Source organism: Columba livia, chromosome Z (assembly GCF_036013475.1).
Source record: "Columba livia isolate bColLiv1 breed racing homer chromosome Z, bColLiv1.pat.W.v2, whole genome shotgun sequence".
Classification (NCBI taxonomy): domain Eukaryota; kingdom Metazoa; phylum Chordata; class Aves; order Columbiformes; family Columbidae; genus Columba; species Columba livia.
The window spans coordinates 77,049,865-77,076,468 of record NC_088642.1 but is presented as its reverse complement, the minus strand read 5'-3'; the positions used below and the strand labels follow the sequence as shown (position 1 = coordinate 77,076,468).

Here is a 26,604-nt window from a genome sequence, read left to right as displayed (position 1 = left end):
AATAATTTTCAATTTAACACCACTAACTACAACTTCTACTTATTCTTTTATTTTTCAAAAATAACATCTCCATGTGATAAAAAAATAGGTGCAATCAATATAATACACCACCTTTTTTTTTTTTACCCTGAAAGCTGGGAATAGTTTACCCCAGAGGTGTAATTATATAACTGTAAGCGTAAATGAAAGGCTTAAGTAATTTTTGTTATTCTGGCAATAAACACAAATACAATTAAGCAAGAACAAACTGAAACAAATTACTGTGCCATAAAGAAATTGCATTTTTCAAAATTACTTTTGGGTTCTTGATGACTAACAAGTTCTGCTTATCTGACTGTCATTGTTGCTTTCCAGAGCAATACAAACAATACTTGTTTAGTACATCAGTATATAAAATTCTCGTGTGGACTTGCCAGTCACTTGGGATTGCTTCGTATGAATGGTTCCCTACTTTTCTGCACAAGACATTAATTAATGTGTACGGCAAAACCAGTAAGCCTTACTACATATATACAGAATGAACAAAGACTTGAAAAAGTACCTTTGTTTCTTCTACCATTTGGAGGCTAATTGCACGAGCAAACTGAGAGAATATAGGGTTTGTTGTTTTTTTTCCAAAGGAAAGTCTGAATGACTGAAATGTAAACATTTATTTCCAGGTGTAAATAACTAAAAACAATAATTAAAAAATCTAATAAGGCACCAACCAAAGTTCTGGCTAAAAAGAGGTAACGTACAAACAAGTTGCTGTTGCTCTGCGGAGATAAACTCCTGCACGGCTTCTATTCAGCACTCAATCTCCTGGTCACTTCTGTACCACACAGGACGGCTGCACACTGCTCTGCCAAACCGCTGTCACCTCAAGACCAGAATTTCATAGCCTAGACTTTTATGATGAAGGTAAAAAGAAGCTGACTAGCTGAAACTCTGTGCCAGGGTTCATGATATAACTGATATTTCTAGGGCAGACAGGGAGACTAATCTTCATAATCCTACCCTGTAGGCCTCAAAGAAATCAATAAAGCTTAATAAAGCAATAAATGGAAGCAAGGAATGTTTTAGCTTGGTAACTGGTCTTTTGATACAAATAAGATGCTATATGCTGTTCTGGAAAAATACTGAAGAGTTTGTCATAAAGGACAACAACTTATTATTGCTTAGTATGTGAACGCACAAAACCTACGCCAGTCCAGCCCAACAATCTGACTAGTTTTGGAGGTTGTGGCCAGTACAAGAATTCCAAAAAAGGCATAGAAATGATGCAATAACTTCAGAGAAAGATTTTACAGTAGACTGCAAAAAAAAAAGTCCTGCTTATATAGTCTCTCATGTATATTTCCAAATATAGTATATTTTAAGATTTATTACAAAACAAAGTCAGTGTAGACCCCCTCAAGGGGTGAAAAGCAATACTGTCATACTCCACTCATAGAACAAAGGACTAACAATAAGATGGGACAGGCTCATTTTATTATACAAAAGCTCTGCAAGTCTCCCCTGCACACTAGTAACCATTTTAAAATGTCACCATGGTGTCCCCTCAGCAATCAAGGCCAAATACACAGACTAGCTTTGATGTCCATTTTTTAATCACTATGTAGTAAGAGACTTCTAATGAAGAACGTTTCTAAACCATTTTCAAGCAAATGAGTTTGTGGGGATTGTCTTTTCAAATACAGCTCATCCGTGAACCAAGCAATGCAAAAATAACAAAGAATGTAACAAGCTGCATTCATGCCACAAACTGTGCTGTTTTTCTACCTTAGTTCACTTATTGCTGTGCAAATAGCACAATTTCTACAGAAGTTCTGAAATAATGGAACTTGTTACTTACTTATTATTTTTAATGTAAATTTTTCTCCCTCTGTCCTGCTTCTACGCAGCTCTCTTCTACTGATCAGCTGCTAAAACTGGAATGAAATTAAGTGCAACACAATTTGCCTAGTTACAAAAAGCTGGGAAGTTTTTTGCCACCAGCAGTTAGATCAATGGAACATTCATTTCCATTAATATTTCCGAGCGCTATTGTTTTTTTTTATTCTTAAGTGATTTAGTGATTTACCTCAAATTTCAATTTATTGTGAGAAGCACTTGGAAAACATATTTTACCCAATTTCTGTTAGAAACGTTCTCTTTTACCTGTTTCACATACCACTCCATCGTGTGCTTTCTGATTTTCTCAAGATTTCTTATAAAATATATTTCAACAAGCTTTGGAACATTTTATCTGTAAAAGTAAATAATGCAATTTTAAACAGCTTTCAAATGTTAATGATGGTGACAGAATGAAGAAAAGAAAAAAAAATCGAAATTGATGTTTGCAGGTGTTAACACAATATTTGCTTTCTATCGATTTTTAATCAAAATAAAATTCGTAATGATGACATAAATATGCACATTTCATCCAGCTTCAAAAAAAAACCAATCTTTGTCTGGAGATAAAATAGTGAAGTTTGTCTACTGGTTTCTTCCAGCTGCGCACACTCTTGACAAAACAGCAATGAGTTTGTCAAGTTGTCAGAATTAAATAGCTGTTGAAAGTATGGAGGGAGGTAACACCCAAAATATATCTAATTGTAAGACCCAACTCTTCTGAAATTCAATTCCACCATTTAGAGATCAGACAAACAGACATTTCAAATAAAACATACAGAATAAAGCACTAAGGCCTATATGATGTACAGCCTTTAAAGAAAGTGGATTAACAAAGGCTGAGTTTCTTGGGTTTTTTTCAGTTTTAGTCCTTCATCCCTAAACTGTCCTCTAAGCTTTAACAGAAATTCTTTCCAGATTATCACCTCTTATCTTCTAGACCATGCCAAAACAAGGTAAGCATTAGGGACCTCAAACAACTTCATCTGTGTCTAAAGGACCCTTGTATCAAACATAAGCATTTGCTACACCTAGTCACAGTCCTGCCTCTGTAATACGCAGCTGTAGGTGGAATAAACCTGCACTTCTCCTACACAGGAGAGCAATATACCGGTCAGAAGCTGACTGCTGATTGTTTTTTCACCATGGCAGAGGAATAGCCACGCTCTGCTTGTGCAGTAGGAGGACTTGACAGAAAGACCACAATATGCACATTCTCCTGAGTCCTCTACATCTCAAGTTTGTGCTCTTCAGCTGATGATCATGCCATTGACAATATGAGATCTTTCTGGCACAAGGAGAACAAAAGAACAAGAAAAAAAGAGTAGTGTACAAAGTAGTGTATATCAATAGGAAACAATCTCTAGCACACACTCTACAGAAACAGAGATACTTGCAGTCCTTGCAGGTGTTACGGGAAACAAGCCAAGAGCTCCATGTGTCCTGCATTTTGGCACAAGTCTAGAGAGACACAGGCATAAACATTCCTGTATTTTCTGGCCCATAAATTCTCTTTTAGGGGACAACAATCAAGGCAGAGAAATAACATGGGCGAGAGGTTCCATGACGGCTGTAGTAACTCATACAAAAAAAGTCATTTTGGGATGCATAAATGCTCTTTCTTCTTCCATCTTTGTGGAATCAATTGCACATGACTGACACGGGTCCTTCTGATCACAGGATGATGGAAATGAGGAGTGCCAGTCACATCAGTCACACAGACATTCAAATGCTGCTTTTTTCGACATAACATCAAATTTTGTCCCATGTGAGCATGTACCACTCACAAATTTAAGCAGAATGGGTCACATCTCAGCTTTGTGGATTTCATGATTAGTTGAAGATGCCACCTGAGCAGTAGCAGAGCAAGGGTTGACAGGTAGCAAGGGGAGTACAGCCACCAGCTGGCAGAACAGCATGACGCACTGAGTTACCCACTTAGATGGACCCCGTAATGAAGTGTCTTGGCCTTTAAAGCAGCTTCCTACAGACAAAAAGATACTTAATCTCATCCGTGTCACCATGTTAAGCCAGGCATACACATAAATAATGTAATTTCTTCTTTAAAATGGAAAACATAACGTAAGTTGACTGGCTGACTTATGCATAGCTTGAAAACATGCATGTTGACTTTGCTAAAAGAACTGAGAAGACGGAACAAGCTTGCTTTCCTTGCACCTATTCTGTCACTTAGAAGAGAAAGGATTATCTGGTGTGTGCTGCTAGGGTGCTTCTAAGACAAAGTGGCACTATGTCACAAGAAAGCAGGCTCAACAGGGATAAAAAAGCCAGGCTGGAGCGATGTGCTGGTCTGGGACTGATTGGCGGTATCTTTCTCACCGACACTTCTATAGCAAACTGAGCAACACATGCACTTGGGACATCTTTTCAAGGGTAGATAACAGCTGTTTCACAGATGTTTTGCTAGACTCTAGAAAGACTGGGCAGGTGAGGTGGTGACTAGAGTCCCCCAAACACTGCCACCACATTCAACAGCTGTGAGGACATAGCTGACATTCAGAGAGGTAGGTCCTCAAATGCAATTTTCAACAGTCAGAGGTCATTGTCAGTTGGCAAGTCTCTCAGCAGCATTGTTGTGCCTTCCACTCCTTGGCAAGGTATGTGGCTGGAACTGGATATTGGCAGGTGGACTTGAAATAAAATGACCCAACCAAGGCCAGTGGTGAGGAGGATGAAACTCCCTCATTATTTCAGTGTTGGAGAAGGCTGGCAGTTCCTGAGCAATGTAGAAAACATCCTTTTCTTTCCTCTGCCTCTTTCCACTCCTTATAGACCCACAGATCACAAAAGCTGAAAGGAGTTTCCCATGTATGAAGGGCAATGAGGTAGGTCTCTGCACTGGGGTCTGAAGTCTGCCTTCAAAGACACCTCCAAGACGCACAGCCTGAACCGCTTTTGTTTTCCACAGCTGGGGATGCAAGCAGACCACATGCATGCCAGGGACACACGCAAAATACCTCAGCAGGACACAGCTTCTGCTGAATCAGTCAGAAGTATCAGGTCATCGCATGATGGCAACAGCTTGAAGTCAGAGGCCTAATTTATACAGCTCTGCAGCTTTGTCATCTCACACAGACATGTAAGCATCAGGTACTTTAATATTTTTGCACTCTAGTTTTAGTTCAGTGTTCAAAATCATTATACAAGGAAGACAGACAGACTAGAAAATACCAAAACAGCTACGTAACTTGAACCCCGGAACAGACAGATCCAGGATTACACTTGTGGCCATGTGTATCTGAAAGACCCTGTATGTCTCTCCCTAGTCAAGGTGAGGAACTACCATCTGTTGTCACAACGTTTTGAGAAACACAGTGGAATCTGAACTGAGTATCTCCTAACTATAGACTCAGCAATGAGGAGTGCCCTCCATGTTAAAAATACATTTAAATCATCTGTTACAAGGATAAAATGTAGGACAAAGTTTCTTACACCTAAATACAGATCATGTGATGCACAGAGACTATACCACGACAATTGCCTTGATGTGCAGGCAACTGTACGTCTTACATAAATCAAGAGAATTAATCTGCTGCTTACCTAGGCAAGCTACCACTACCACCTGTTAATGCGTATTGCCAACCTTCTCCACCCCTCTGTTTTCTTAATATACCTTCTCAGACAATTTAGACTCTACATCTTTGCCATCATGAGGATTAAAGACAAGCTGAGAATCTGCAAACAGCAAGATAAGTCTTTTGACAAAGTGCACAAGCAGAGAATCTACATGCATCTTACTGATGCTGCTATTTATTCCTTTAGCATTTAAGCACGTGGCACAACCTACAAGAGGCAGTTTTCAAATGCCGTTGAAGCACAGTGCATCATATTAGCTCAGACAAGTGAAGCTGCACGTCTAATAACATGTCCAGTTTGGCTGATAGTATAAAACCTCACTGGAAGATGTATATCACCATAGTGTGACTGTGCATACTAAGGTATGATCACTGAACAAGTGAAAGAGCTCTTATTTCAACACAAGAAAACAGGCAGGGATCTCTAGGAAGGAAATTCTTGTCTCTTTACTGTCACCTGCAGTTGGTAGGAGTTGGTCTTCTTCACAGTATTCTTTCTAATGGTAGCTTGTGATTTCCATAAATTAATTCGTAAAATCTTGAATACAAGGAATTTGGTTATTTGAACTATTAATTAGCTTGGTTATTTGAATATACTTTACCTTCAAACTGTTACAACATTCGCTCTCAATTTTGAAAACTGACCTTCATGAAGAGCTACTGGTGACCTACAGGAAGAAGGCTGAAGCTTAAAGCTGTAAGAAATCATATAAATGATCGATTGTAACGGGACCTCTTTAAAGGTCATCTTTCTTCAGCAGCTAAACATCATCTCCTCTGAACGCATGACTAGGTCAACAGAATTTCTTTCATTAGTTACTCCATACATGTGTGTCCACACTTGCTATGTCTTTCTACATAAGCACACATAGAAACATTATATTATTTAAATGTCTGAATAACCACTGCAGAAGAACTAACACAAACTGAAGGTTAATTTAAAGCAAAAATTGAATCCATTTATTGCAAGGAGAAACCTGGATGGGAATTTCCAAACATCAGAGAAACAAACCCCATTAGAAATCAAAATAGATTGTGCACTGACCTTTCCAAAACTCCTTTAAAATTATTAAGTATAATGGCATTGATTAAGTTAAATTCTTTAAGCAAAGGTTGCATGAACACATAATCCCTTACTGGGGAAAAAAAAATCAACCAAAACCATCCTCCAAGTATTGCGTACTCCCTCCATTCTACGTAGATATCCCTTAAGTAATGGGTACAGCATACAATTTGAAAAGTTGGAACTTTTTTGTACAATAATGGTATACACATACACTGATTGACGAAAAAAATGAACATTGAATTTCAAGTAAGAAATTTATACAAACACTTAAAAATATAATATAGAAACAGCTTTAATTAAAAATACAGAAAAATGGAGAAAGATTCACCATCTTTTTAGTCTACTGTTATGAAGCTGGAGACACCTAATCATGCACCAAACTTTTTACTTACTTCACAAACCCCTTCCCAAGATTAGTAACAAAGCATAGCAATGGAAATAGTAAAGTTGTTTTTACACATAATTGTAGAATCATAGAACAGTTTGGGTTGAAGGGACCTTCCAAGCTCATCCAGTGCCCCCCATGCCATGAGCAGGGACATCTTCACCAGCTCAGGTTGCTCAGAGCCCCGTCCAGCCTGGCCTGGGATGTCTCCGGGGATGGTTCATCCACCACTTCTCTGGCCAGCCTGGGACAGTGTTTCACCACCCTCAATGTAAAAAATTTCTTCCTCATGTCCAGCCTGAGTCTTCCTTCTTTAGTTTAAAAACCATCACCCCTTGTCCTATCACAACAGCCCCTGCTAAAAAGTCTGTCCCCATCTTTCTTACCGGCCCCTTCTAAGTACTGAAAGCCTGCAGTAAGGTCTCCCTGGAGCCTTCTCTTCTCCAGGCTGAACACCCCAACTCTCTCAGCCTGTCCTCCCAGCAGAGCTGTTCCAGCCTCTGATCATTCCTGTGGCTCCTCTGGCCCCTCTCCAACAGGTCCATGTGTGTCCTGTGCTGAGGAACCAGAGCTGGACACAGGACTCCAGGTGGGGTCTCACCAGAGCGGAGCAGAGGGGCAGAATCACCTCCCTCCACCTGCTGGCCATGCTCTCCTTTTGAGGCAGCCCAAGATACAATTGGCCTTCTGGGCTGCAAGTGCACATTGCCGGCTCATGCCCAATCTCTCATCCCCCAGTACCCCTAAGTCCTTCTCCTCAGGGCTGCTCTCAATTTCTTCATCTCCAGCCTGGATTGATACTGGGGGTTGCCCTGACCCAAGTGTAGGACCTTGCACTTGGCCTTGTGGAACCTCATGAAGTTCACATGGATCCAGCTCGTCCAGGTCTCTCTGGATGGCATCCTGTCCCTCAGGCGTGTCAACTGCACCACTCGGCTTGGTGTCATCTGCAAAACTGCTGAGGATGCACTTGATCTCACTGTCTATGTCACTGATGAAGATACTGAACAGTACTGGTTGCAGTACGGACCCCTGAGGGACATCACTTGTCACTAGTGTCCATTCAGACACTGAATGGACATAAGGTATTCTTTGGGAGAGTCCATAGGAGCACTCAGAGCTACTTCCTAAAGAAGTAAATAACACAAGCAGGGTATCATAGGCAATTACTCTCTCCTTCCTCCCCCAGCAAGTTTTGTATTTACAGACTTGTAACAGCACCTAATCTGGGCTTAGGGGCATTACACAGCAGAAGATTCTCTCCCTTTCCCCCACTTCAGGATGAAGTTATCAACACTACTCTGAAATGTTTGGACAAGTCTTAGCACTGTATTATGTCTATACACCCAATAATGAAGATGAGTCATTCTTATTTTCACTGTACCTGTAAGCAATAAAATTCCTTTTGCATCTTTAAAAATGCTTAACATGATGCAGTATTTAAAGTCAATTTAGAGAAGCTATAATACACAAATACTAAATATATCCGAAGGAATAACCATAGTAGCAACCCTTTGATTTCCATGGAAACCCTACTTAGAAGACAAGATACAAATCCTAGATGAATGTTAATCTCTTAAACCTATATAAATTCACACTTCGAAGATGCAGTCTACAAACAAAAAAGAGACTGCAGTATAAAGCACCGACACTAAAAAAATTAGCAAACAGCAGAACTGTTGGTGCTCCTGATGCACAGAACTCCTCATAGAGTCAGCCTGTAAAGCATCGCTCACAGCAGGGTGCTACGCTAATAGCAGCATCTAGAAAACAACACACCATGGCAGTAATGAAAATAACTTGGAAGCTGACATCTTGCCATGGAATGTTTTTAAAAGATTAAAATACACCAAAGCTATCAAGAAAAAAATCCCAAAAAACCAAGAGCAAACAAACAAACAACCCCACAAACAAACAAAAAACATGTAAAAAAACCCACAACTCCAACTACACAAGAGCAACCCCCAAAACAAAACACAGAAGAAGAAAACAAACGAAAAAAAACGCAAAATGGGGGTGAGTGAAGAAAAAAATCTGATGTCTTCAAACTCATTCCCTACCAGAGGAGAGTTCTTGGCAAAGACTGAGGCTTCAGAAATGTATCTTCAGCCAGACAAGAGTATTAAAAAACACTGTGGGATACAACATGTGGCAGCTGAATTGACTGTTTCTCTTCTCCAACCAGGCACTTAGAACTATTACAAGGAAAACTTCCTAGGGCGAAAAAATACCATGAATATAACACATTAACCTGGCCTGACAGACTTTTCATACTTTAAGACCTTTCCCAGATCTCTGGGAAAACAAAACAACAACAACAAAATGAACAACCCAAAACAACCAAACAAATCAATACAGAGGTGCCTACTTTCTGGACAGTCTTTGCACACCTTGTGACTCTAAGCTGCAAAATCTGGTCAGTAACTCGTTTTCTCAATGTAGAGAGTAAAGTTCATGATTTGGAGAAGGTGAAAACCAAGCAGGAGTTAGCCGACGACCAGAGTGGGCACTAAAGCCCACCCTGTGGCTACTGACAATCAAATACAGTAGGACAGAAAAGAGCACTGCCAACTCACCTGCTTGGGAGCTCATATGTCATTAGTTGGACAAGAAGAGCAAGGAAAGTCCCATATGCCACAGGCTGAGGCAAAATCATGATGCAAGTGTTCTCCTAAATGTTTGTACTGGAAGGAGAGCTACAACTGGGTCAAGATCTAATACCCTGAAGCACATCGCAAATGGGTGATGTCTGTCCCAACAGCACAATCAATTCCCTCAAATTATGCTACACAGAAGAGAGAAGTTTAAACAGATGTGCAAACAATCAGTTTCACTGATAATCTTTTACAAGTGGAAGTGGCCACTCTGGATTTCTGAAAGAATGCAATAGACTCAGCTTTTCTGCTTCCTGTTAACCTTCTAACTAATGCATGAGTATTCCTATCTCAAGAATATATTTTCAATTTCTTCTTGATTAATATTGAGCCAATTAATCGTCAATGCAACAACAAGAATTTAAGGAATTCCTTAGTATATTCACCTGGTGTTTGACACATTTCACATTAAATGAACAACAGCATATCCAGCTGAGCTTCCAAAGCTAATTTAGACAGGAAAAAAAAAATCAATCCCCTCTGTTAGAATCTGACTGGGCTCCAAATTAAATGGTCTGAAACCTCACAGCCCGTAACACACTCTAGGTGTGCTTGGCTTGAAATCTAAAAGCATAAGTTTTACCTTCAAATCAACCACACTAACTTATGAGAACAGATGTGAAAAAATACCTGTAATGTAAAGAAAAGCTATGGAATCAGGGAAACGCACTGGGGAACAGGTGGAACTCAGATATGTTCCTTTCAAGGTTTTCGCACTGTAGAGGACAAAGACCAATTTGTTCACTTTCCAGTGGGCACAAAATGACACTTCCAGGGACTGTGTCACATTTCCTAATTTTTCCGCAGAAATAATCCTGTTGCAATGACACTCAAATAAAAGTAGAGGAAAGGGGACGCTAAGCCTAACAGTAATAGAAATATGCATATATAGTTAGAAATTAAGCCAATGTGAGCACAAGTACTCTAAATTCACCTACAAAACACAGAGGAAGACAAAAATAATCTTCGAATTGTTATTAACATTGTATTCTTTTTTCTGTGCGGTAAATCAGATCTTGTGTATCTCCGTGTCTCCTCCAGAAATGCCCATCCCATCAACTAGTCAATTACTTTCAACACAAGGTAGGGAAAAAGGTAACCACTTTGAATTATCAGCTCAGTTTAATTTTTGAAAGATAATACAAAATGTCTTCTAATTTGTTAGCTTAGCTTAGCACTGAAGTGCATCAAAGCACGATTCCATTTCTTTTTGTAATGACACAGTGAGGTATAATACAACGTCTTTACATGATGAAGCAATCCCAGACAAGCAGTATCTCAGATTCTCTTAAAAAGTTAATGCTGAAGTGCACTCTGCTACACAGAACTAGAATTTCAGGAGAGATAATTCTACTACAGATACATAATTGTTGTGAAACTTATAACCTTAAATTATTATCTATCTCAAATACCATCAGTAACATAGAATTTTTGCTGTTTAAAAAACAGATTAAAGAAAAAGGGGAAAAATGCTGGATAATGCTCAGAACTATTACATTATAAAATACAAAAGTTTCAACTGTACTGATAATCTTTTAAAATTACTCAGCACTATGTTAAAAATGAGACTGAGGCAGGCTGAGTGAAATGAACTGCCACTATTCATTCTTTCAAAGACATCAAGACTGATAGTACCGGAGGGATAATAAGCGTACAATATAAGCAGTCCCAAATTCTCAGTCTCAAATATTTTGAGTATGTACAACTGTGCTGCACAGCAGAAAGTGTGACCCAATTTTCAGAGGTGACAGTATTCATTTTAGGGGAAGCAGAATCTGGCTATCATGCAGCACAATAAATTTGGCTGGGATGTCCATTTAGGCAGATGAAGTTAGGTATCTAGATCTTAATCAAGACAGACACATTAACATTCTTAACTAGATGATCTTTTGAGGTCTCTTCCAATCCCTAACATTCTGTAAAGATTCAAAGATTCCAAAATAAGTACTACAGCTACCAGAAAACCAGAACCAAAACCTAACAACCAATGCATGTATTTAAAATTAAAAATGGAAATGTCACATATCAATTCTAAATTTCTAAATGAAAAATGAAATCATACTTTGTTATACACACATATGCACCCTGCCACAATAACATTTTCATAAACATACAGCAAGTTTTGAAAGATTACCTGGTAAAAATACCATCCACAACACCAATTGTCGACTCCTCTGCGGGAACATAAGAACCAATCTGTGCCATGACCGTGATCAATGCAACTTGCTTTATATAGGAGCTCTTTCCTCCCATGTTGGGTCCAGTTATTATCATGACCCTTTCACCATCTCCCTGTAATGATAAAACATAAATCAAATATATTGTCCTGCACATGGTGCTTTTATAAGAAATTCTGGTGGTATGTATGTGCTTAGAGGGACATTAGGAAAGCCCTCAGGATTAAACATTCTGTTTGTACATGAACAGCTTCCTTCATTCTTGGAGTTCATTGCATGCACTTTTCAAAATATTCCGATGTCTCGGATGGATAAATCTAAGACCTCTCCAGGCTGGTGAGAAGCAAGCATCACGATGAACTTTCATTACGCTTGAGCAAAATGGACAGAGTGAGAGAAAACCTTCCTCTTGTCCATGAAGGAGCCCAGAAAGCACTCCAATAACTTTCTGTGCAATTTTCTTTGGAAAAAGAGTTAAACTCACCAGCTTTGAGCACAGCCAGTGCTGTGCTAATTTGCCTGTGCTCTGGAATCCTTTCCAGTTAGAGTTCTCATTGCTAAATGGGGAAAAGACCTGGCAGAAAAGGATCTGACCTAGATTTTACACCCATTCATAACTTGTCTTGGTACAACATAAGCAAATTCAGACTGGCTACAGGAAATCAGAAAACTGCCAAGTTTGGCAATACTTGACTGCAGCACAGATACTGTAAGCAGACTGCATCCAATCTCTGATTGATCAGTGTATCTAAACACCGAAATACTACGGAAAATGAAATCAGATGCAAGAGCCCATCTCAGCTGTAAGACTCCATACGGTGCTGCAACATGCCTACAGCTCCAGAATAAAGCTGTCTTTCTCTGCTGCAAGACAATTGCTAATGCAAAATTAAAACTCATCGATGAATCCATAACGCTTTCTCATAGCCTAAATCAAGACTAGGAAATTAAGTTATGCAAGGACTTTACACAACTACGCTTTTCCCTTCCACTGAGTACATACAATGAAATCCAGCAACTGATGAGCTAGGCAAAAGTCAGTATATTCCATTGTCCCATGGGAGAGGCATGCAAAGAAAGGACCAGATGTGCAAAATGAACATTAGCCACGGTACTTAGGAAACTTGGAACCAATCAGGCACTGTGACAACAACAAAAAAATCTCCACAGAATAAACCTCCCAATCGTTACAGATTTGTTTTTTTTAATCAGGCTTTCATTCGATTAATAAGGAGGCAAATAATATTAAGATAGGACTGTCACATCACAATCCAGATCTACGAAAGATACATGCAAACAGTATTTATTACACATAAATATCTGTTTAGTTTTTGTGGAAAAAAGCCCATCCATAAGCAAGTCATAATAAAATAAAAAGCCAGAAAATGCCATTATCAGGTATAAATGATGGATGTAATAAAATGCATATGACTATATGGGAGCAAAATTCATAACCATTTGGCTTAACACAACAGATTTTACCGATACTTAAAACCAGAGAGAGCTCATCTGTTAAAATCCACAAATTTCTTGCATGTGTTTGGTATCTCTCCAGGGTCCCTCCAACCATGCTGTGAGTCTGGTGGCTGGTTTGCAAAGCCAGCTTTCGGAAAGAACATCTGTTGTAGCATCACACCAGAAAACCCATCTGCCCTTACAACTGCATGCGACCATAATCTAACATCTTGTTGGTATTTATGGCTGAAGTTAAAAGTACTAAAAGAATCCATTTATATTTTGGGAGGAGAGGGGGAATGGAAAAACAAGATATCTATTTCAGGGCACTGCAAGAAAGCATTTCCTGAAGTTAGATATTTGACAACAGTTCAACTGAAAACATGACAGGAGATGCATTTTCCTGCTGATTCGAATACATCAGTTTAACACTAGAGGCTTTTTAATAAACTGAGTTCCCACCCACCTTTCTCAAAAAAGAGAGAAGTCAAACCAACAGTAGAGGTAAATGTGACTGTACCACAATCACTCAACTTTGTAATATTCAATATGTAGAAAGACAACATAAAAATGAGACTAACAGAGGAAAGTGCATGACGATTACTGAATGAAATGCTGAATTTTCGGTAAATGCCATCTGTAACCTGCTGACAAATAAGTTTGAAAATACGACATGAACTGCTGCACAATATCATTATCACTGTTCAATACAGAACAGCATTTAAAAATATCTTCTGAGAAATACATACAAATTGAATGGTGTTTATCACAGAATGCTCCACATGGACATATACCTTTTCTATATTTACTACACAAAAAGGCAGTTACATATTCAAAGTTAAGTGGCAAGCATACTTTTTATATTAATTAAGAGCAGACATGTAGTATTTTAAAAATATAAAGAAAGGTAAATATTTTACCAAAAAATGTCAAAAAAGTGTTTAATTGAAAAGATTTTAGTTTCTCAGGGAAAGAGCAAATAAAAACCTAAAATATGCTTATCAAAAAGAAATGTGTGAAATAAGATACGCTGTCTCCTACCTATGCGAATTGCATATTTATAGCAACTTTAGGTAATTTAGATCATACAACTTAGGCAGCATTGCGTAGAAAATGCTAAGTAGTAGCCCTGCCACTTTTTTTGACCAACCGACAGCAACACCGAGCAAGTAATAGTCTTATCATTTCCCAGAATCATTCTTTACTGCAGAGAACTGCAGCCAGGGGGATACTTACGAGTAACATACAGCTTGCAAGCTACACCTCGCAGGGTGGGATCTTTATTATATGTGGATATGAAAAACTTCCTACAACTAATGAGCAGCACACGCAGTGTGTACTTGATACTATGTAGTGAAGACTCAGAGCTACAAGTCTCCTTTGTCAGATTAAGAAAGACTGTATGAAAATAATATTTTACTTCCAGAAAAGAGAGAAAAGAACAGAAAACACATAGTATAGAAATGACTAAAAAAAAAAAATCGGATCTATTTTAGGATTAATTTGGAAAACTGAGCCTGTTACATGTTACAGAGCAACGTAAGCAGTTGCTATTTTGTATATTAAAAAACTCCACAAATTTGAGATAAGGTTATGACAAAACGCAGACACCTTCTGATGACACTGTTAAAAAACCTGTCATTATTCACTTGTTTTTCAAAACCAACTATTTAAAGCTCTCAGTTTCCTAATTTTGAGACCATGTTTCTTTTCTTTACGTCATTAAGACTGAACGAGGTTGTAAAGAGAGTGTCTGGCTGCAAGATGTCAGAAAATGGACAAAACAGATGTGGTCATGTCTATCAATATCGCTCTGAAATGCAACCAAGCAGACAGTTGTATAATTAATTTATTTTAACTTACTGGGTGATAAGCTAATTTCAGATTCCTTTCCTTGAATGCTTCTGAAGCTCAGGCACTAACTCAGTACTTACTGAAAGGTTAGTGGTATTTGGAACATACTGATCCTGTTCTTCCAGTAGTACATCGATCACAGGGTGCCTCCCATTTTTTATAATTATTTCTTGCCGATTATCTTGCACAGTTGGTCTGCAAAAAGGAAGAGACATTAATTTCAGTGCTTATTGTTAACTGATTATCTAGAACTACTGTAATTAAAGACTGCAGGACAGTCATCTATGATGCAGATTTTCATGAAAATTACAAATGACAGAAATTAATTATTGCTACAAAATATTTCTGAAGACTTCATCAGTTTCATTCATTTATTAAAAATATATTAGCAGATTGAACAAAGAAATTTTAGAATATTTTCTTCATTTTTTCATTACCTAGGGAGTGTTTGAGTCATTTATGTATATTCTACAAAACTAATAAGAGCTAAAAAATTAACAAGCAATAGCAAAACCCCCGAACTGGAGTACAATCTGCTTCCTTCTCACTGCTGCACCAATTTCTGCAAAGTGCCACCTTTTGCAGATACATTTTATGATCTTGCTGGTGAATTGGTCCAGGCTGTTACCACGTTAAGTCCTAAATGGAGTGTGAGCAGTACAGACAATTGTCCAACTATGTATATTATGACTGATAACACATTAAATGATACAAACCAAAGACTACAGTATGACAGAGCTGTAACTCTCCTACAAACATCAGCAGCTCTCATAATCTGACAGCACCTCCCAAACACGTGTAAGTCATCAAACAATAACTGTCTAAGAAATAGCTTACTATCCAAGTTGAAATGGTGAAATGACAATACCTTTTCAGAAATTAATATGCAAACCAGATCATACTACTTCCTCTTTCTCTAGTCTCTGAACCACGTAAAAAGAAGTTTTGTCTCAAATGTTTCCACCTTAGCTATAACACAAAATTGTCTACATGTCTAGTAATAGGTCTAATTCTACGTTACATATCTCCATGTCTGAAAAGCTCCAAGAACTGTGCATTTTTCACAGAATAAAAAATGCAAAAGAAGCATGTTCCAAGTGAATTATGACTATGATTCCTTTTTATTCTCTGCAATCTAGATTTACTTTTTCATTGTAAACTGAAGTACAGCATTCAGTGGAGCAGTAAATGTGGTTTCATGTCTCAGTAACATTTTTGTACACCAGACGTACAATCACTTTGATATAAGAGCAGTTACTTAGGAAAGTGGCAGCAGCTGAGAAAAAGAGAATACTGGAACAAAGCCACAGAATTGTTTGACTGGAAATTAACTAACACTTTGAGTAGACTTTAGATGAAAGTCAAGATGTGAGGAGTGTGATTTATCTTGGACTAAAGAATGATGATGCAATTTGAAAGGAAAACGGAAGTAAAATCAATAGCACATTTGGAACATAAAGCCCTGTGGAAATAGGTGCAAACTGATAATGGTGTGGCTTTTTTAGCATAAAGAGATATTTCCAGCAGTTGTATAGCTGAGATGAAACCAATACAGACAGACTTTTAGGCCATGGGGACAAAGAAAGGAAAAGCCACCCTCCACTTGCTGGGTGGCTAAATTGTTTGCAGCTGTAATGTGATGGTCTTAAAGGGAGGAGCACGTACCTAGAAGTGCTTCCTCCTGTACCTCTCCACTTCGCATTAAAGAGAGGGAGACGACAGCTAAACAATCCATTTATCGTTTTATAATTCTGCCCTCATCTTTGGAAAGAATTCCCTTTTTAAACTGCTTGAACCTCCTTCCACGTAACCGTGAGACAGGATGTGGTTTCAGGATGTCATGAGCCTTGCTGACTACCTGTTCTGGATTCATACAATGGGGCATGCAAAAGTAGGGCCTTGGTCACAGTAATTCAAAAGGTCTTCCCTGCCCCGTGTTACCACAATCAGACAATGATGTGTCAAGCAGTAAGAGAGGAAAAAAAATATAGTCAATTGATCTGAATGTCCTTTAGTCATGCACTACCTTTTCAGCAGCATTCCTTAAACAAATTCACAACCCGCAGAGTGGATACTCGGCAACATCAGATGATTATCTCTGGGCCACCTACATCATCATCTTCAGGTATCTCACTTGGCTGCCAGAGAGCCCTGGTGTTGTACATCACTGACTGTGTAAAGGATGAGTCTCCCAGCAGAGGGGTCCTGACCCTGAAGCAGAGAGAGGTACCCATCCCCCTCCAACAACTGCATGGGGCATCCGTGCTCCTGACTTCACTCATTTACATGCCTCAGGTAGGGTGGTATGAAACAATCCTCAATCAAAAAACATTCCTCTGAAATACTTCAAACAGTTAATATGAAAGTCGAATCTTTCCTTCAGTAGCCCTCCAAAATTAATTATTGACACTTTCCCCACAGCTGAAATTTCACTGAGAAGTCTCTGTCCTGCCAGTTTATAAGCTCTAAGCCACTCTTTAAAATTCAGTGAATTATTTAAACTCCGCACAGTGAATTAATCAGATTTCAGCTTGTTTTCTAAGTATACAGAAGTAAGTGAGCAATTACTTTCAAAGAGATTTTGATAGAAGCACACAAGATCCCAAGAGTCTAGAAGTGATCAATATTATCTTTAATGCTGTATAAAAGCAGAAGCATACATAAGCTGACTTCCCTTCATCCGCGTACATTTAATACATGATACACTGCAGTTCCACAGGTCTCAAATGTAACTAATTCATACCTTTATTTCTAAGCAATTGCCCGAGCACTTGCAGCGCAGCCCTGGAATCACAAGATTTTAAAAGATACACATAGTACTTTCCAAAGTGGTCTGTCTGGCAGAGGGGATGGCTGAGGACTAGAAAACAACAGCCATTGCAGGGGTGTCTACAGTAAATCTCACAAACTTAAGTGCTGGACGCCAGGAGAGCACTCAGCAAGCTGCAGCTCAGTGAGTGCCCAGCACCTCTGGTGACAGAGGGAGAATGGGAGAAGGAAGCCCAGTGAGACCATCGTTGGGTGCAAGAGATGCGGGGTTGTGACAGGGAGGAATACCCGAGCTTCAGGGTGTACACACAGGGCAGCCAGCTCTGGAACAGCCCCTGGGGACGCAGGCCTGGAGGGCTGATGTCTCCCCACCGCAAGGGCAGGGCGGACACCCCAGCACCAGCAGAGTCTCAGGCTGCGGTGCCCGCTGTGCACATGTGGGTCTTGGGCAGAGGGAGGTGCACATCAGATATGACACACGATCCCAGGTGAGGCATCATCACTGCTCTGGAAACTGGCACTAAAATTCACCGATTATCTACCTGAAATTACATCTTTGAAACTTGTCTCATACACCTTAGAATCTCTGGTATGAAAAAGACATTATAAACTCAGAGCTTGCTGAGAAAAAAAAAAAAAAGGAATATAGGAGAAAAAAAATTCCATGCAAAGACCAACATATATTTATACATATGAGAGATATCACCTACTAGACCCATGTCAAACAACAGACAAAAAAACATAACATGTCAAATTTGAACTGCAATATTTACAGATTTGCATTATGCCCAGAAGTGTTGCTTTGCAAAATCAGATTAAGGTGAAACTACTGTAAACAATTTTAATAATGCATTTTATCGTAGTATACGTATTAAAATAAATTTATTTTAAACAGTTTAATTCTCTATAAAATCCTAAATAAAAATTAAAAATTGATTACCTGCAGTAGTCTCCTTGTTTAGCCACCTGGGCCAATGAGAACAGACAGTCAATAGTTGCTAGGTGACCAACTGCTTTAGACACAGGGTGATAATGTTCACTAAAATGGCTATAACAAAACAGGGGAAAATAACAGGAGTAAGAAAAGAGAAAAAAAATCATTTAATACAGACACAAATGTACGGTCAAAATATACCCCATGCATACTTCTCACAGGGCTCCTGTGGTCTTCAAATTACTCTGAATTCAAATTTCCCAGCAGTGTATTAGCTTACAATATGAGGACACAATCAAGACGGACTCCATGCTCCACTGCAACAGTGAATTATTTTTAAGCACAAAAAAGAAGGCAAAATGAAATTCATTAGATAGCATATAAAAGGTCTGCAGTTGATCCCTGCTGCCTAAATGAGGTCTATAAAAATACCACTGTTTATCACAGTGGCAACCAAATCCCAACTGCCAATTTATTTCAACCATAATTTACAGTAAAAAAAACCACCAACTCAAAGTGCCTGAACAAAGAAGTTGTCTACAACTTCAATAAAACACGGTATCTAAAACAGAAAACTCAAGATTTCATTTTCCATTTATGGTATGGCTTCCCCCAGTACAATAATGGCACCACCAGGAGAAGAGAGTTTTCCAGAATTTCTTTTTTTCCCCTCGAGCATTTATTTTTTCCCTCTCCTAGTCTCAAAGATAGAACACAGAGTAGAAAATCAGAAAGGGAGCAAAATTTAATAAATAAATAAATGGAGGGGTGGGGAAGAAGAGCACTTTCCTATACGCAGATCTTTCCTTGTTGTATGCTGCTATTGTACAATAGTATTGAAAACAGCAAAGTGTATATAAAAAGCAGAAGATCTAAGTGAAGTAAGGTTAAAATAGGTCTGTTCAAACTTACGTGGCTAATAGAGTGACAAAACATTATTTAACAGAACTATTTTTTTTTGGTACTGCAAAGGGAAGACATCAGGAGAAGAGCAAATTGGAATGTTTTTCTAGTTTCTACCAAATTTACAGAATCGCTGAGTGCATATTAGGAGGTAAACCTTGGCAACAGTTATGTACAGTGAGACAACTTCAGAAGGAACTAATTCGGATTTTGCAGCAATGAAAAAAGCACAAGTGAAAATAAGCCAATTATAACTGCGTGACATAAGGAACAATTTCAGTGGCTCTGTAATTCATTGAAGTAAAAAAATAATTCATAATCAGACACCGGTACAACCAAAGTTATTCAGAAGTTTGAGAAATACATTTTAAACTCCCATTTTAAATATCCTCTGACTAAATAGTCAAATAACTCAATTCAAAACCCTGATCTGAGACAAACATCTTCCGTGGCAGTTGTGGCGGAAAAATAACACTCCCATTACTTTCTAGCAAACAGACTCACCGTCAGGCGCAGGGTTAGCAGACAAAATGCACAGCTGTGGAGAATCACAGTCACCCCACTGACTGTCCAAACACTGGATATTCCTAACTCAAAAACTGTAAGTAACACTGCAATTGTAGGGTTTTTTAATTATTATTCTTTTTAGTTAATGGCACACATAACTGTGAAGCCACACTCTTATTTCAATTAATATGAAAAGTTAATTTGGGTAACTTGTATAATAAAATCTTTGTTTCATCTCACGTACTGCAATAATAAAACTAACAGATTCAGTTTTGCTCCTTAATTTTCAAATTTTGAGAACCACTTTATAGATTTAATAGTGTAAAATTTCAAATGCTAGATACATCACTGCTTGTCTCAGGACTCAGTCTCCAAAAGTCTTGCTTTAAAATGCTTTAAAGTGAAGAACTATCTTTTAATTGACTATCTTGAAAGTTCTTGTGGTCAACATAATTGCATTATCAACTTTTTCCTTTTCTTTTAAGATAAACATCTTCATTTTTCTGTGTTACAACAAAAATAATATAAAATAAAATACAATGATAACACCTGACTCTATTTTGTAAACTCACTCTAAAAAATTTAACCATTCAGCATTGCAGTCAAGGACTAGCTGCTCCCGGAGCTGATTCAGATGTCTGTAATTTTCTATAACAAAAGGAGAGTGGAAACGGCTGACAGCTTTTGTGCTGGAAGACAGAGAAAAGCCAAATAGGAAATCAAGGTTACAAGCAATCAGTTACACCATCTACATGCAAAATTGGACTAGTTTTCTTACTCTATGTAAGCTTTCAAAATGGATGTTAAAAATCACTGAATCACAGAATAGTTTGGGTTGGAATGGACCTTCAAAGCTCATTCATGGGCAGGGACATCTTCACCAGATCAGGTCGCTCAGAGCCCCGTCCAGCCTGGCCTGGGATGTCTCCAGGGATGGTTCATCCACCACCTCCCCGGCCAACCTGGGCCAGGCTCTCACCACCCTCATGGTGAGGAATTTCTTCCTTATATCTGATCAAAATTATCCTCTTTCTGTTTAAAGCCATCACCTCTAGCCCTGTTACTACAGCCCTTGGTAAAACATCCCTTTCCATCTTTCTTGTAGGTCCCTTTAGGTACTGGAAGGCTGCTGTAAGATCTGCCCGGAGACCTCTCTTCCCCAGGCTGAACACCCCAACTCTCTCAGCCTGTCCTCCCAGCAGAGCTGTTCCAGCCTCTGATCATTCCTGTGGCTCCTCTGGCCCCTCTCCAACAGGTCCATGTGTGTCCTGTGCTGAGGACCCAGAGCTGGACACAGGACTCCAGGTGGGGTCTCACCAGAGCGGAGCAGAGGGACAGAATCACCTCCCTTGACCTGCTGTTTTCACTTCTTTTGATGCAGCCCAGGATATGGTTGTCTTTCTGGGCTGCAAGCACACATTGCCGGTTCATGTCGAGCTTCTCACCAATCAACGCTCCCAAGCATTGCACACCCAAGGGGCAGGTGCTGATCTCTTTTCTCTGGTAACCAATTATAGAACCCAATGGAATAGCAGGAAGATGTGCCAGGGGAGGTTCAGGTTGGACTTTTGGAAAAGGTTCTTCACCCAGAGGGTGCTGGACACTGGAACAGGTTCCCCAGGGAGGTGTCACGGCCCCAAGCCTGATGGTGTTCAAGAAGAGACTGGACAACACCCTCAGACACATGGTGTGAACTGTGGGGTGTCCTGTGCAGGGACAAGAGTTGCACTCAATGATCCTTGTGGGTCCCTTCCAACTCAGGACATTCTATGACTCTGTGATTTTAAGTCCTTTCTCTTTTATTGTGGTACTACATGCTATTGATTTCAATGATCTTTGTTGTGAATAAACTGATAGTTATTGCACCACTGCCCATTTAGAAGGCTTTTTAAGTGTCTTTCACAACATAGCATACATCACTAAAGTTTATATATTTCACAAAATTCGCTTCAGCAATATGCTGCACAGGTGGGTGACTTTTCTGTGACTGACTGCAATGAACTCCAAGAAAAAATTTTGCTTGAAAGAGGAACACTCCACTATAAGTCTGAAATAACCTTAGTAAATACAGACTGTCTTGCATGGATACTAGTTTCCATTTGGGGCACTTGCTGTGTATTTATGTATTTTCATTAAGGTTCACTTTGGCATTCCCAGGCATTCTTTTACAAAATCCAGGTTAGCTATAATTTGTTCATCATCTTAATTCTGTCTAATCTGTGATCTTTTAATGCTGAATTCTTGCATAGGTAAATAGAACATCACTTTGGAGTTCACATTGGTTATGCCAATTTCTGGTGGTAAATGTCTGTGCTCACACATTACAATACTGCTGTACCTAACCTGTTTAAATAATGAAACAAATGACTGAAAAGAAAATAGCCAAGTACATAATTCAGTCCATATCTGTTTCACCTACTGGAAAAAGTATCCAAAACTACCTAAAACCATGTTTACAATAACACTAAGTACCAAAACAAGCAAAGGTTGTCTGTATGAATAAGTGAAATGATATTTAAATATACTAAATTTTTGAGATACACAGATATTTGCACAGCTACCTTTACCTTTCTGAATAAAATAAGAACAATCAACATTTTATGAAAGATTTATATCTACAAACTACAAGCTCAACTGAATTAAGAGGACAGTTTTGACACCAATACACATACTTTGCAAGATTAAGCATGTAATACAGTGCACTAAGGATCTACCATATATAAACAGATGTTTTAAGAACACCAGTTTTTCACTTTGGTTTTGTTCGCTTTTAAACAAAACTTATTATGGCAATAAATTAATATAACAATTTTGGTTGGTTGGTTTCCACTTTAAAAAAAACCAAACCAAACCAAAACACAAACTCATGGAGCAATGAGAATGTGTACGTAACTAATTGTAATACCAAAATACCACTGTTTTTTTCTCACATATTGGAAGAGAACAAACTTCAAAGACATTTTACATACCTACTAACCATAACCCAGTCAGATGGCACAGATGATTTATGGGAATTCTTGACTTCTACCATAAACTAAAATAAACAAAAAGTGCAATATTACACATCATAGGAAGTTAGGATGACTACATAACCATAACCATCATATATAATGAAATCTGCATTCATCAGAGGAAAACCACATTCAGCCTGAAGAGACTGAGTGGACCAGAGGCTCATGTTCTCTTTCCCTGAGAAGTGAGGGTTATGACAGCACTAGATCTACAGTACCTTGCTTTAAGTTTGCATCAACTTGAGGTCAGAAAGGGAGGGAATGAGTGAAACAGCAGCAATGGCAAGAGGTTTCAGTGCAGTGAAATGTACACAATGTTTTCATTACAGTATTTCATATTATTAATGTTGGTTATCTTTGCAACACCAGCCTGAGGTCCTGGATGTCAAAGAATTGAGGCATTCTCAAATAGAAGAATTCAGCTGGAAAATTAATTTCTAGCAGAGATTAGATTAACCCAGAATCTGATCACCTTTGCAGAAAACCACAAGACCCTCATCTGACAAAGCTTTTCCATTACAGTTAGTATGATTTAGATAAAACCTTCCATGCCTCACCAGAAGAGCCAGCAATTGCCTTCAAGTACAAACAAGAAGAATAATCCTAACACGAGCACAAGACTCCAGCAAGGATATAGTGCTCTAGTTCTTAATTTACCTAAGACACCTTGAAAATATTTGGTAATGTAAAAAGCCTGAAATTGCATAACACATACAAGACAAAAAGACTAAAAATGGGTAGAAGCAGAGAGCTGCAAAGATCTGAAAATGAAACTACTGCTGCCACTAATGGTGTTGCTGATGTGCTGGTGTTACATTTTTTCTTCTGAATTTCACCTCAAAACAATTAAATATGCTGTGTTTACAAAAGGAAGACAGAAAATAATATCTCATTTGTGTCTAACCTGGATGATCTAACCAAATGTGTCTAACCTGATGTGTCTAACCAAACGCAAAACAGTCTGAATTAACACAGCCAATTCAGCTGCCTGGTTTGTTTGTGTGGTTAGTGAGGAACAAAGTGGTTGCAATCTTCTTCAAAACAATAAATGTGTTTGCTTTTTCATCCTTTAATTCTTAGCCCTATTAGATAAATAATTGTGGTATTAGATAAATAATTGGTGTATTAAATAAACAGGGCCCAAAGCACTGCTTACACCATGCAGGAAGTATGTAGCCAAATGTAGTAATTTCTCTCTAAATCCTGCCCAAAATTCTGTCCAGTGCACACTACAAGTTACACTGGAGATCTTGAAACACCAGAGAAGATAGACAGGGGTGTAGCCTCGTATTTTGAAAAGGTATGTGTCAACTGGATCTGCATCAAAACTCCAACAGAAACTTAACCAATATAAGTTAATAAACTGTAGGCTGACTGAAAATCTAACCACGTGTTCATGATCATGGGTTTGGGGGCACACATGAGGGGCAAACAGTCCGATTTTTCTTTTCCCTCTTCAAGAAGGTCTGTTCCCTGAACAGATGTTCAGAGTGGGGTGATACACAGAAAAAGCTTCCTGTCAGCTTCTCGCTCTTCAGAACTAGGAAACCATAAACCTGCTTCTGTCCCGGTCTGTTGCAAAGAAGTGTTTGAATACTACATCTATCAGAGTGCTGCAATGACACAAGAAGAGTATGTCATACAGATCTGAGGAAGAAAGAGGTCAACGCAACGAAACTCTTATTATGCCTATGCTCTGTTCCTCCCATACAATTCCCTTTCCATTACTTCCATTCCGTAGTGACTTTCCTTTCCTTACTGACCATCTTCTCTAACTCTACTGCCTCTTTTGATGTCTCTGAAGCACTCATACCAGACAAAATTAAATAACTGACATCCATGACCTCTGCAGCTCCTTTCATGAATTCACCAAGAAAGATCTCTGTCTGCAACCATTTCTGAGCCATCCTCAGCTACAAAGGCCTTGTCTCTTAGAAGTGTGTGTAATGACTAGTGGTTTCTGAAACTCTCCTGTAAAGTTCACTTCTGAATACTTTCTCAGATGCCCTCCTCTCTTTGATCAACTCTTCTCTTCTTTCCTTCACACACATGTCATCACCCACCTCTTAAACCAGCCTCTCTGAGAGAAACCTTTCAAGTCCTGGCTCTTCCCTTCCTCGCACAATACATCTACATTTCCTGTTGGACTTCGGCATCCATGCTGACAGCCCACCCAGCTCTTCAGCCACTTGTTTCCTTTTCTCAAGCTCACCATGAAAAGAAATACCCACCCAAGGTCTTCATCAAATGCTGCTCCCTCTAATTCATCCCTTCTCACATCCCCTCGCAATTTCAGCATTGCGTGTCTGTTCCCTGCTGTGTCTCTTGGGTCTTTCTCATCTTCCAAGGTCCTAAATGTGACAGTCGGCTGCTTCTGCTTCCAGCTCCTTCCCTCCCAGTTCTCACTGATTAATCTCTTTTACACACAACTCTCATTTGGTTTCCTAAATCTTTTCCCAGTTTTCTGGGGAGTTTTCACCAGCCTTCCTACTCTCAGTTCCCAAAGGACAATGCTGTACAATGCTATTCCTTGCTTTTTTCAGTTTTGCCACAAATTTGGCAGAATCTGTGGTCTCTTTTTCTTTTTTTTTCTTCACTAAACTTCTCAGCTCACGTGAGTATGGTCTGCCCACACTTGCACAGCACCTAGCAAACAAAAGCTCCAGTCCACAACCACCATTTCAAAGAATTAAAGGAAAATAACATTTATCATTCTTTAATACTGCTCCTCCTCTTCTCTCCCATCTTTCAAATTACAGTCTTAATCAGTACATACAAATCATTTTGCCATTCTTCAAATTATCCTAATGCTGTGCTTCCTGGATCTCTGAGGATATTTCAGCACTTAATAGCCACATCATTAACCTTGGAAGAATGAAAGTGTTTCTACATATACAGAAAAGCAAAGCATTACTGAACAAAATTTAACTGCACTAATGTGTTTTTATTATTTAAATCACTAAAGCAATTGACTTAACAAATAAAAAAGTGACAGTGTCACAAAACTGTTCTTTAAAATTGCACAATATAGTATCACACTAAATGAAGAGAGTTCTAGTTAAGCGTAACTTTCAAGCTGTTTTCTAGACAAGCAAGGGTACAGTCATACATAGTAGATACCATATTACCTCTTGACCAGAAACTGTAACATACTCTGCAGAAGGATTCTTAATCTGTTTACGAATGTCTCGCAGATGCAATTGGATTTTAGAAAGCACATCCTGGATCTCCTCCTTTTTCTTTCTGATGACAGGGAAGTCTGTAAGGTCCTTGAACAACTGGGTTTTATCTCCAGTCCTGTCCATAAGAGGCATAAGATATAACAATGGTAAAACCAAAGATATGTTCCCCGATTATACTGGCTGAACCATTCTTTTTGTTTTTCTCGTTTATTTTAACACTAGCTTTATTCCTTTGTAAA

The 26,604-nt window shown here is 38.8% G+C and overlaps 1 protein-coding gene across 2 annotated transcripts in view; it reads right to left on the bottom strand.

Annotated features, from left to right (window-relative positions):
• Positions 1-26,604, bottom strand: part of MSH3 (mutS homolog 3) — a 125,711-nt gene that overhangs the window by 19,310 nt on the left and 79,797 nt on the right. For both annotated transcript variants that reach the window (XM_065046429.1, XM_065046430.1), the window contains exons 15-20: positions 26,312-26,480; positions 23,142-23,206; positions 20,745-20,861; positions 18,769-18,876; positions 15,140-15,254; positions 11,708-11,865 (exon numbers count right to left, since the gene is read on the bottom strand). In XM_065046429.1, coding sequence (XP_064902501.1) covers positions 11,708-11,865; positions 15,140-15,254; positions 18,769-18,876; positions 20,745-20,861; positions 23,142-23,206; positions 26,312-26,480 — 732 coding nt within the window. The remainder of the gene's footprint in view (positions 1-11,707; positions 11,866-15,139; positions 15,255-18,768; positions 18,877-20,744; positions 20,862-23,141; positions 23,207-26,311; positions 26,481-26,604) is intronic.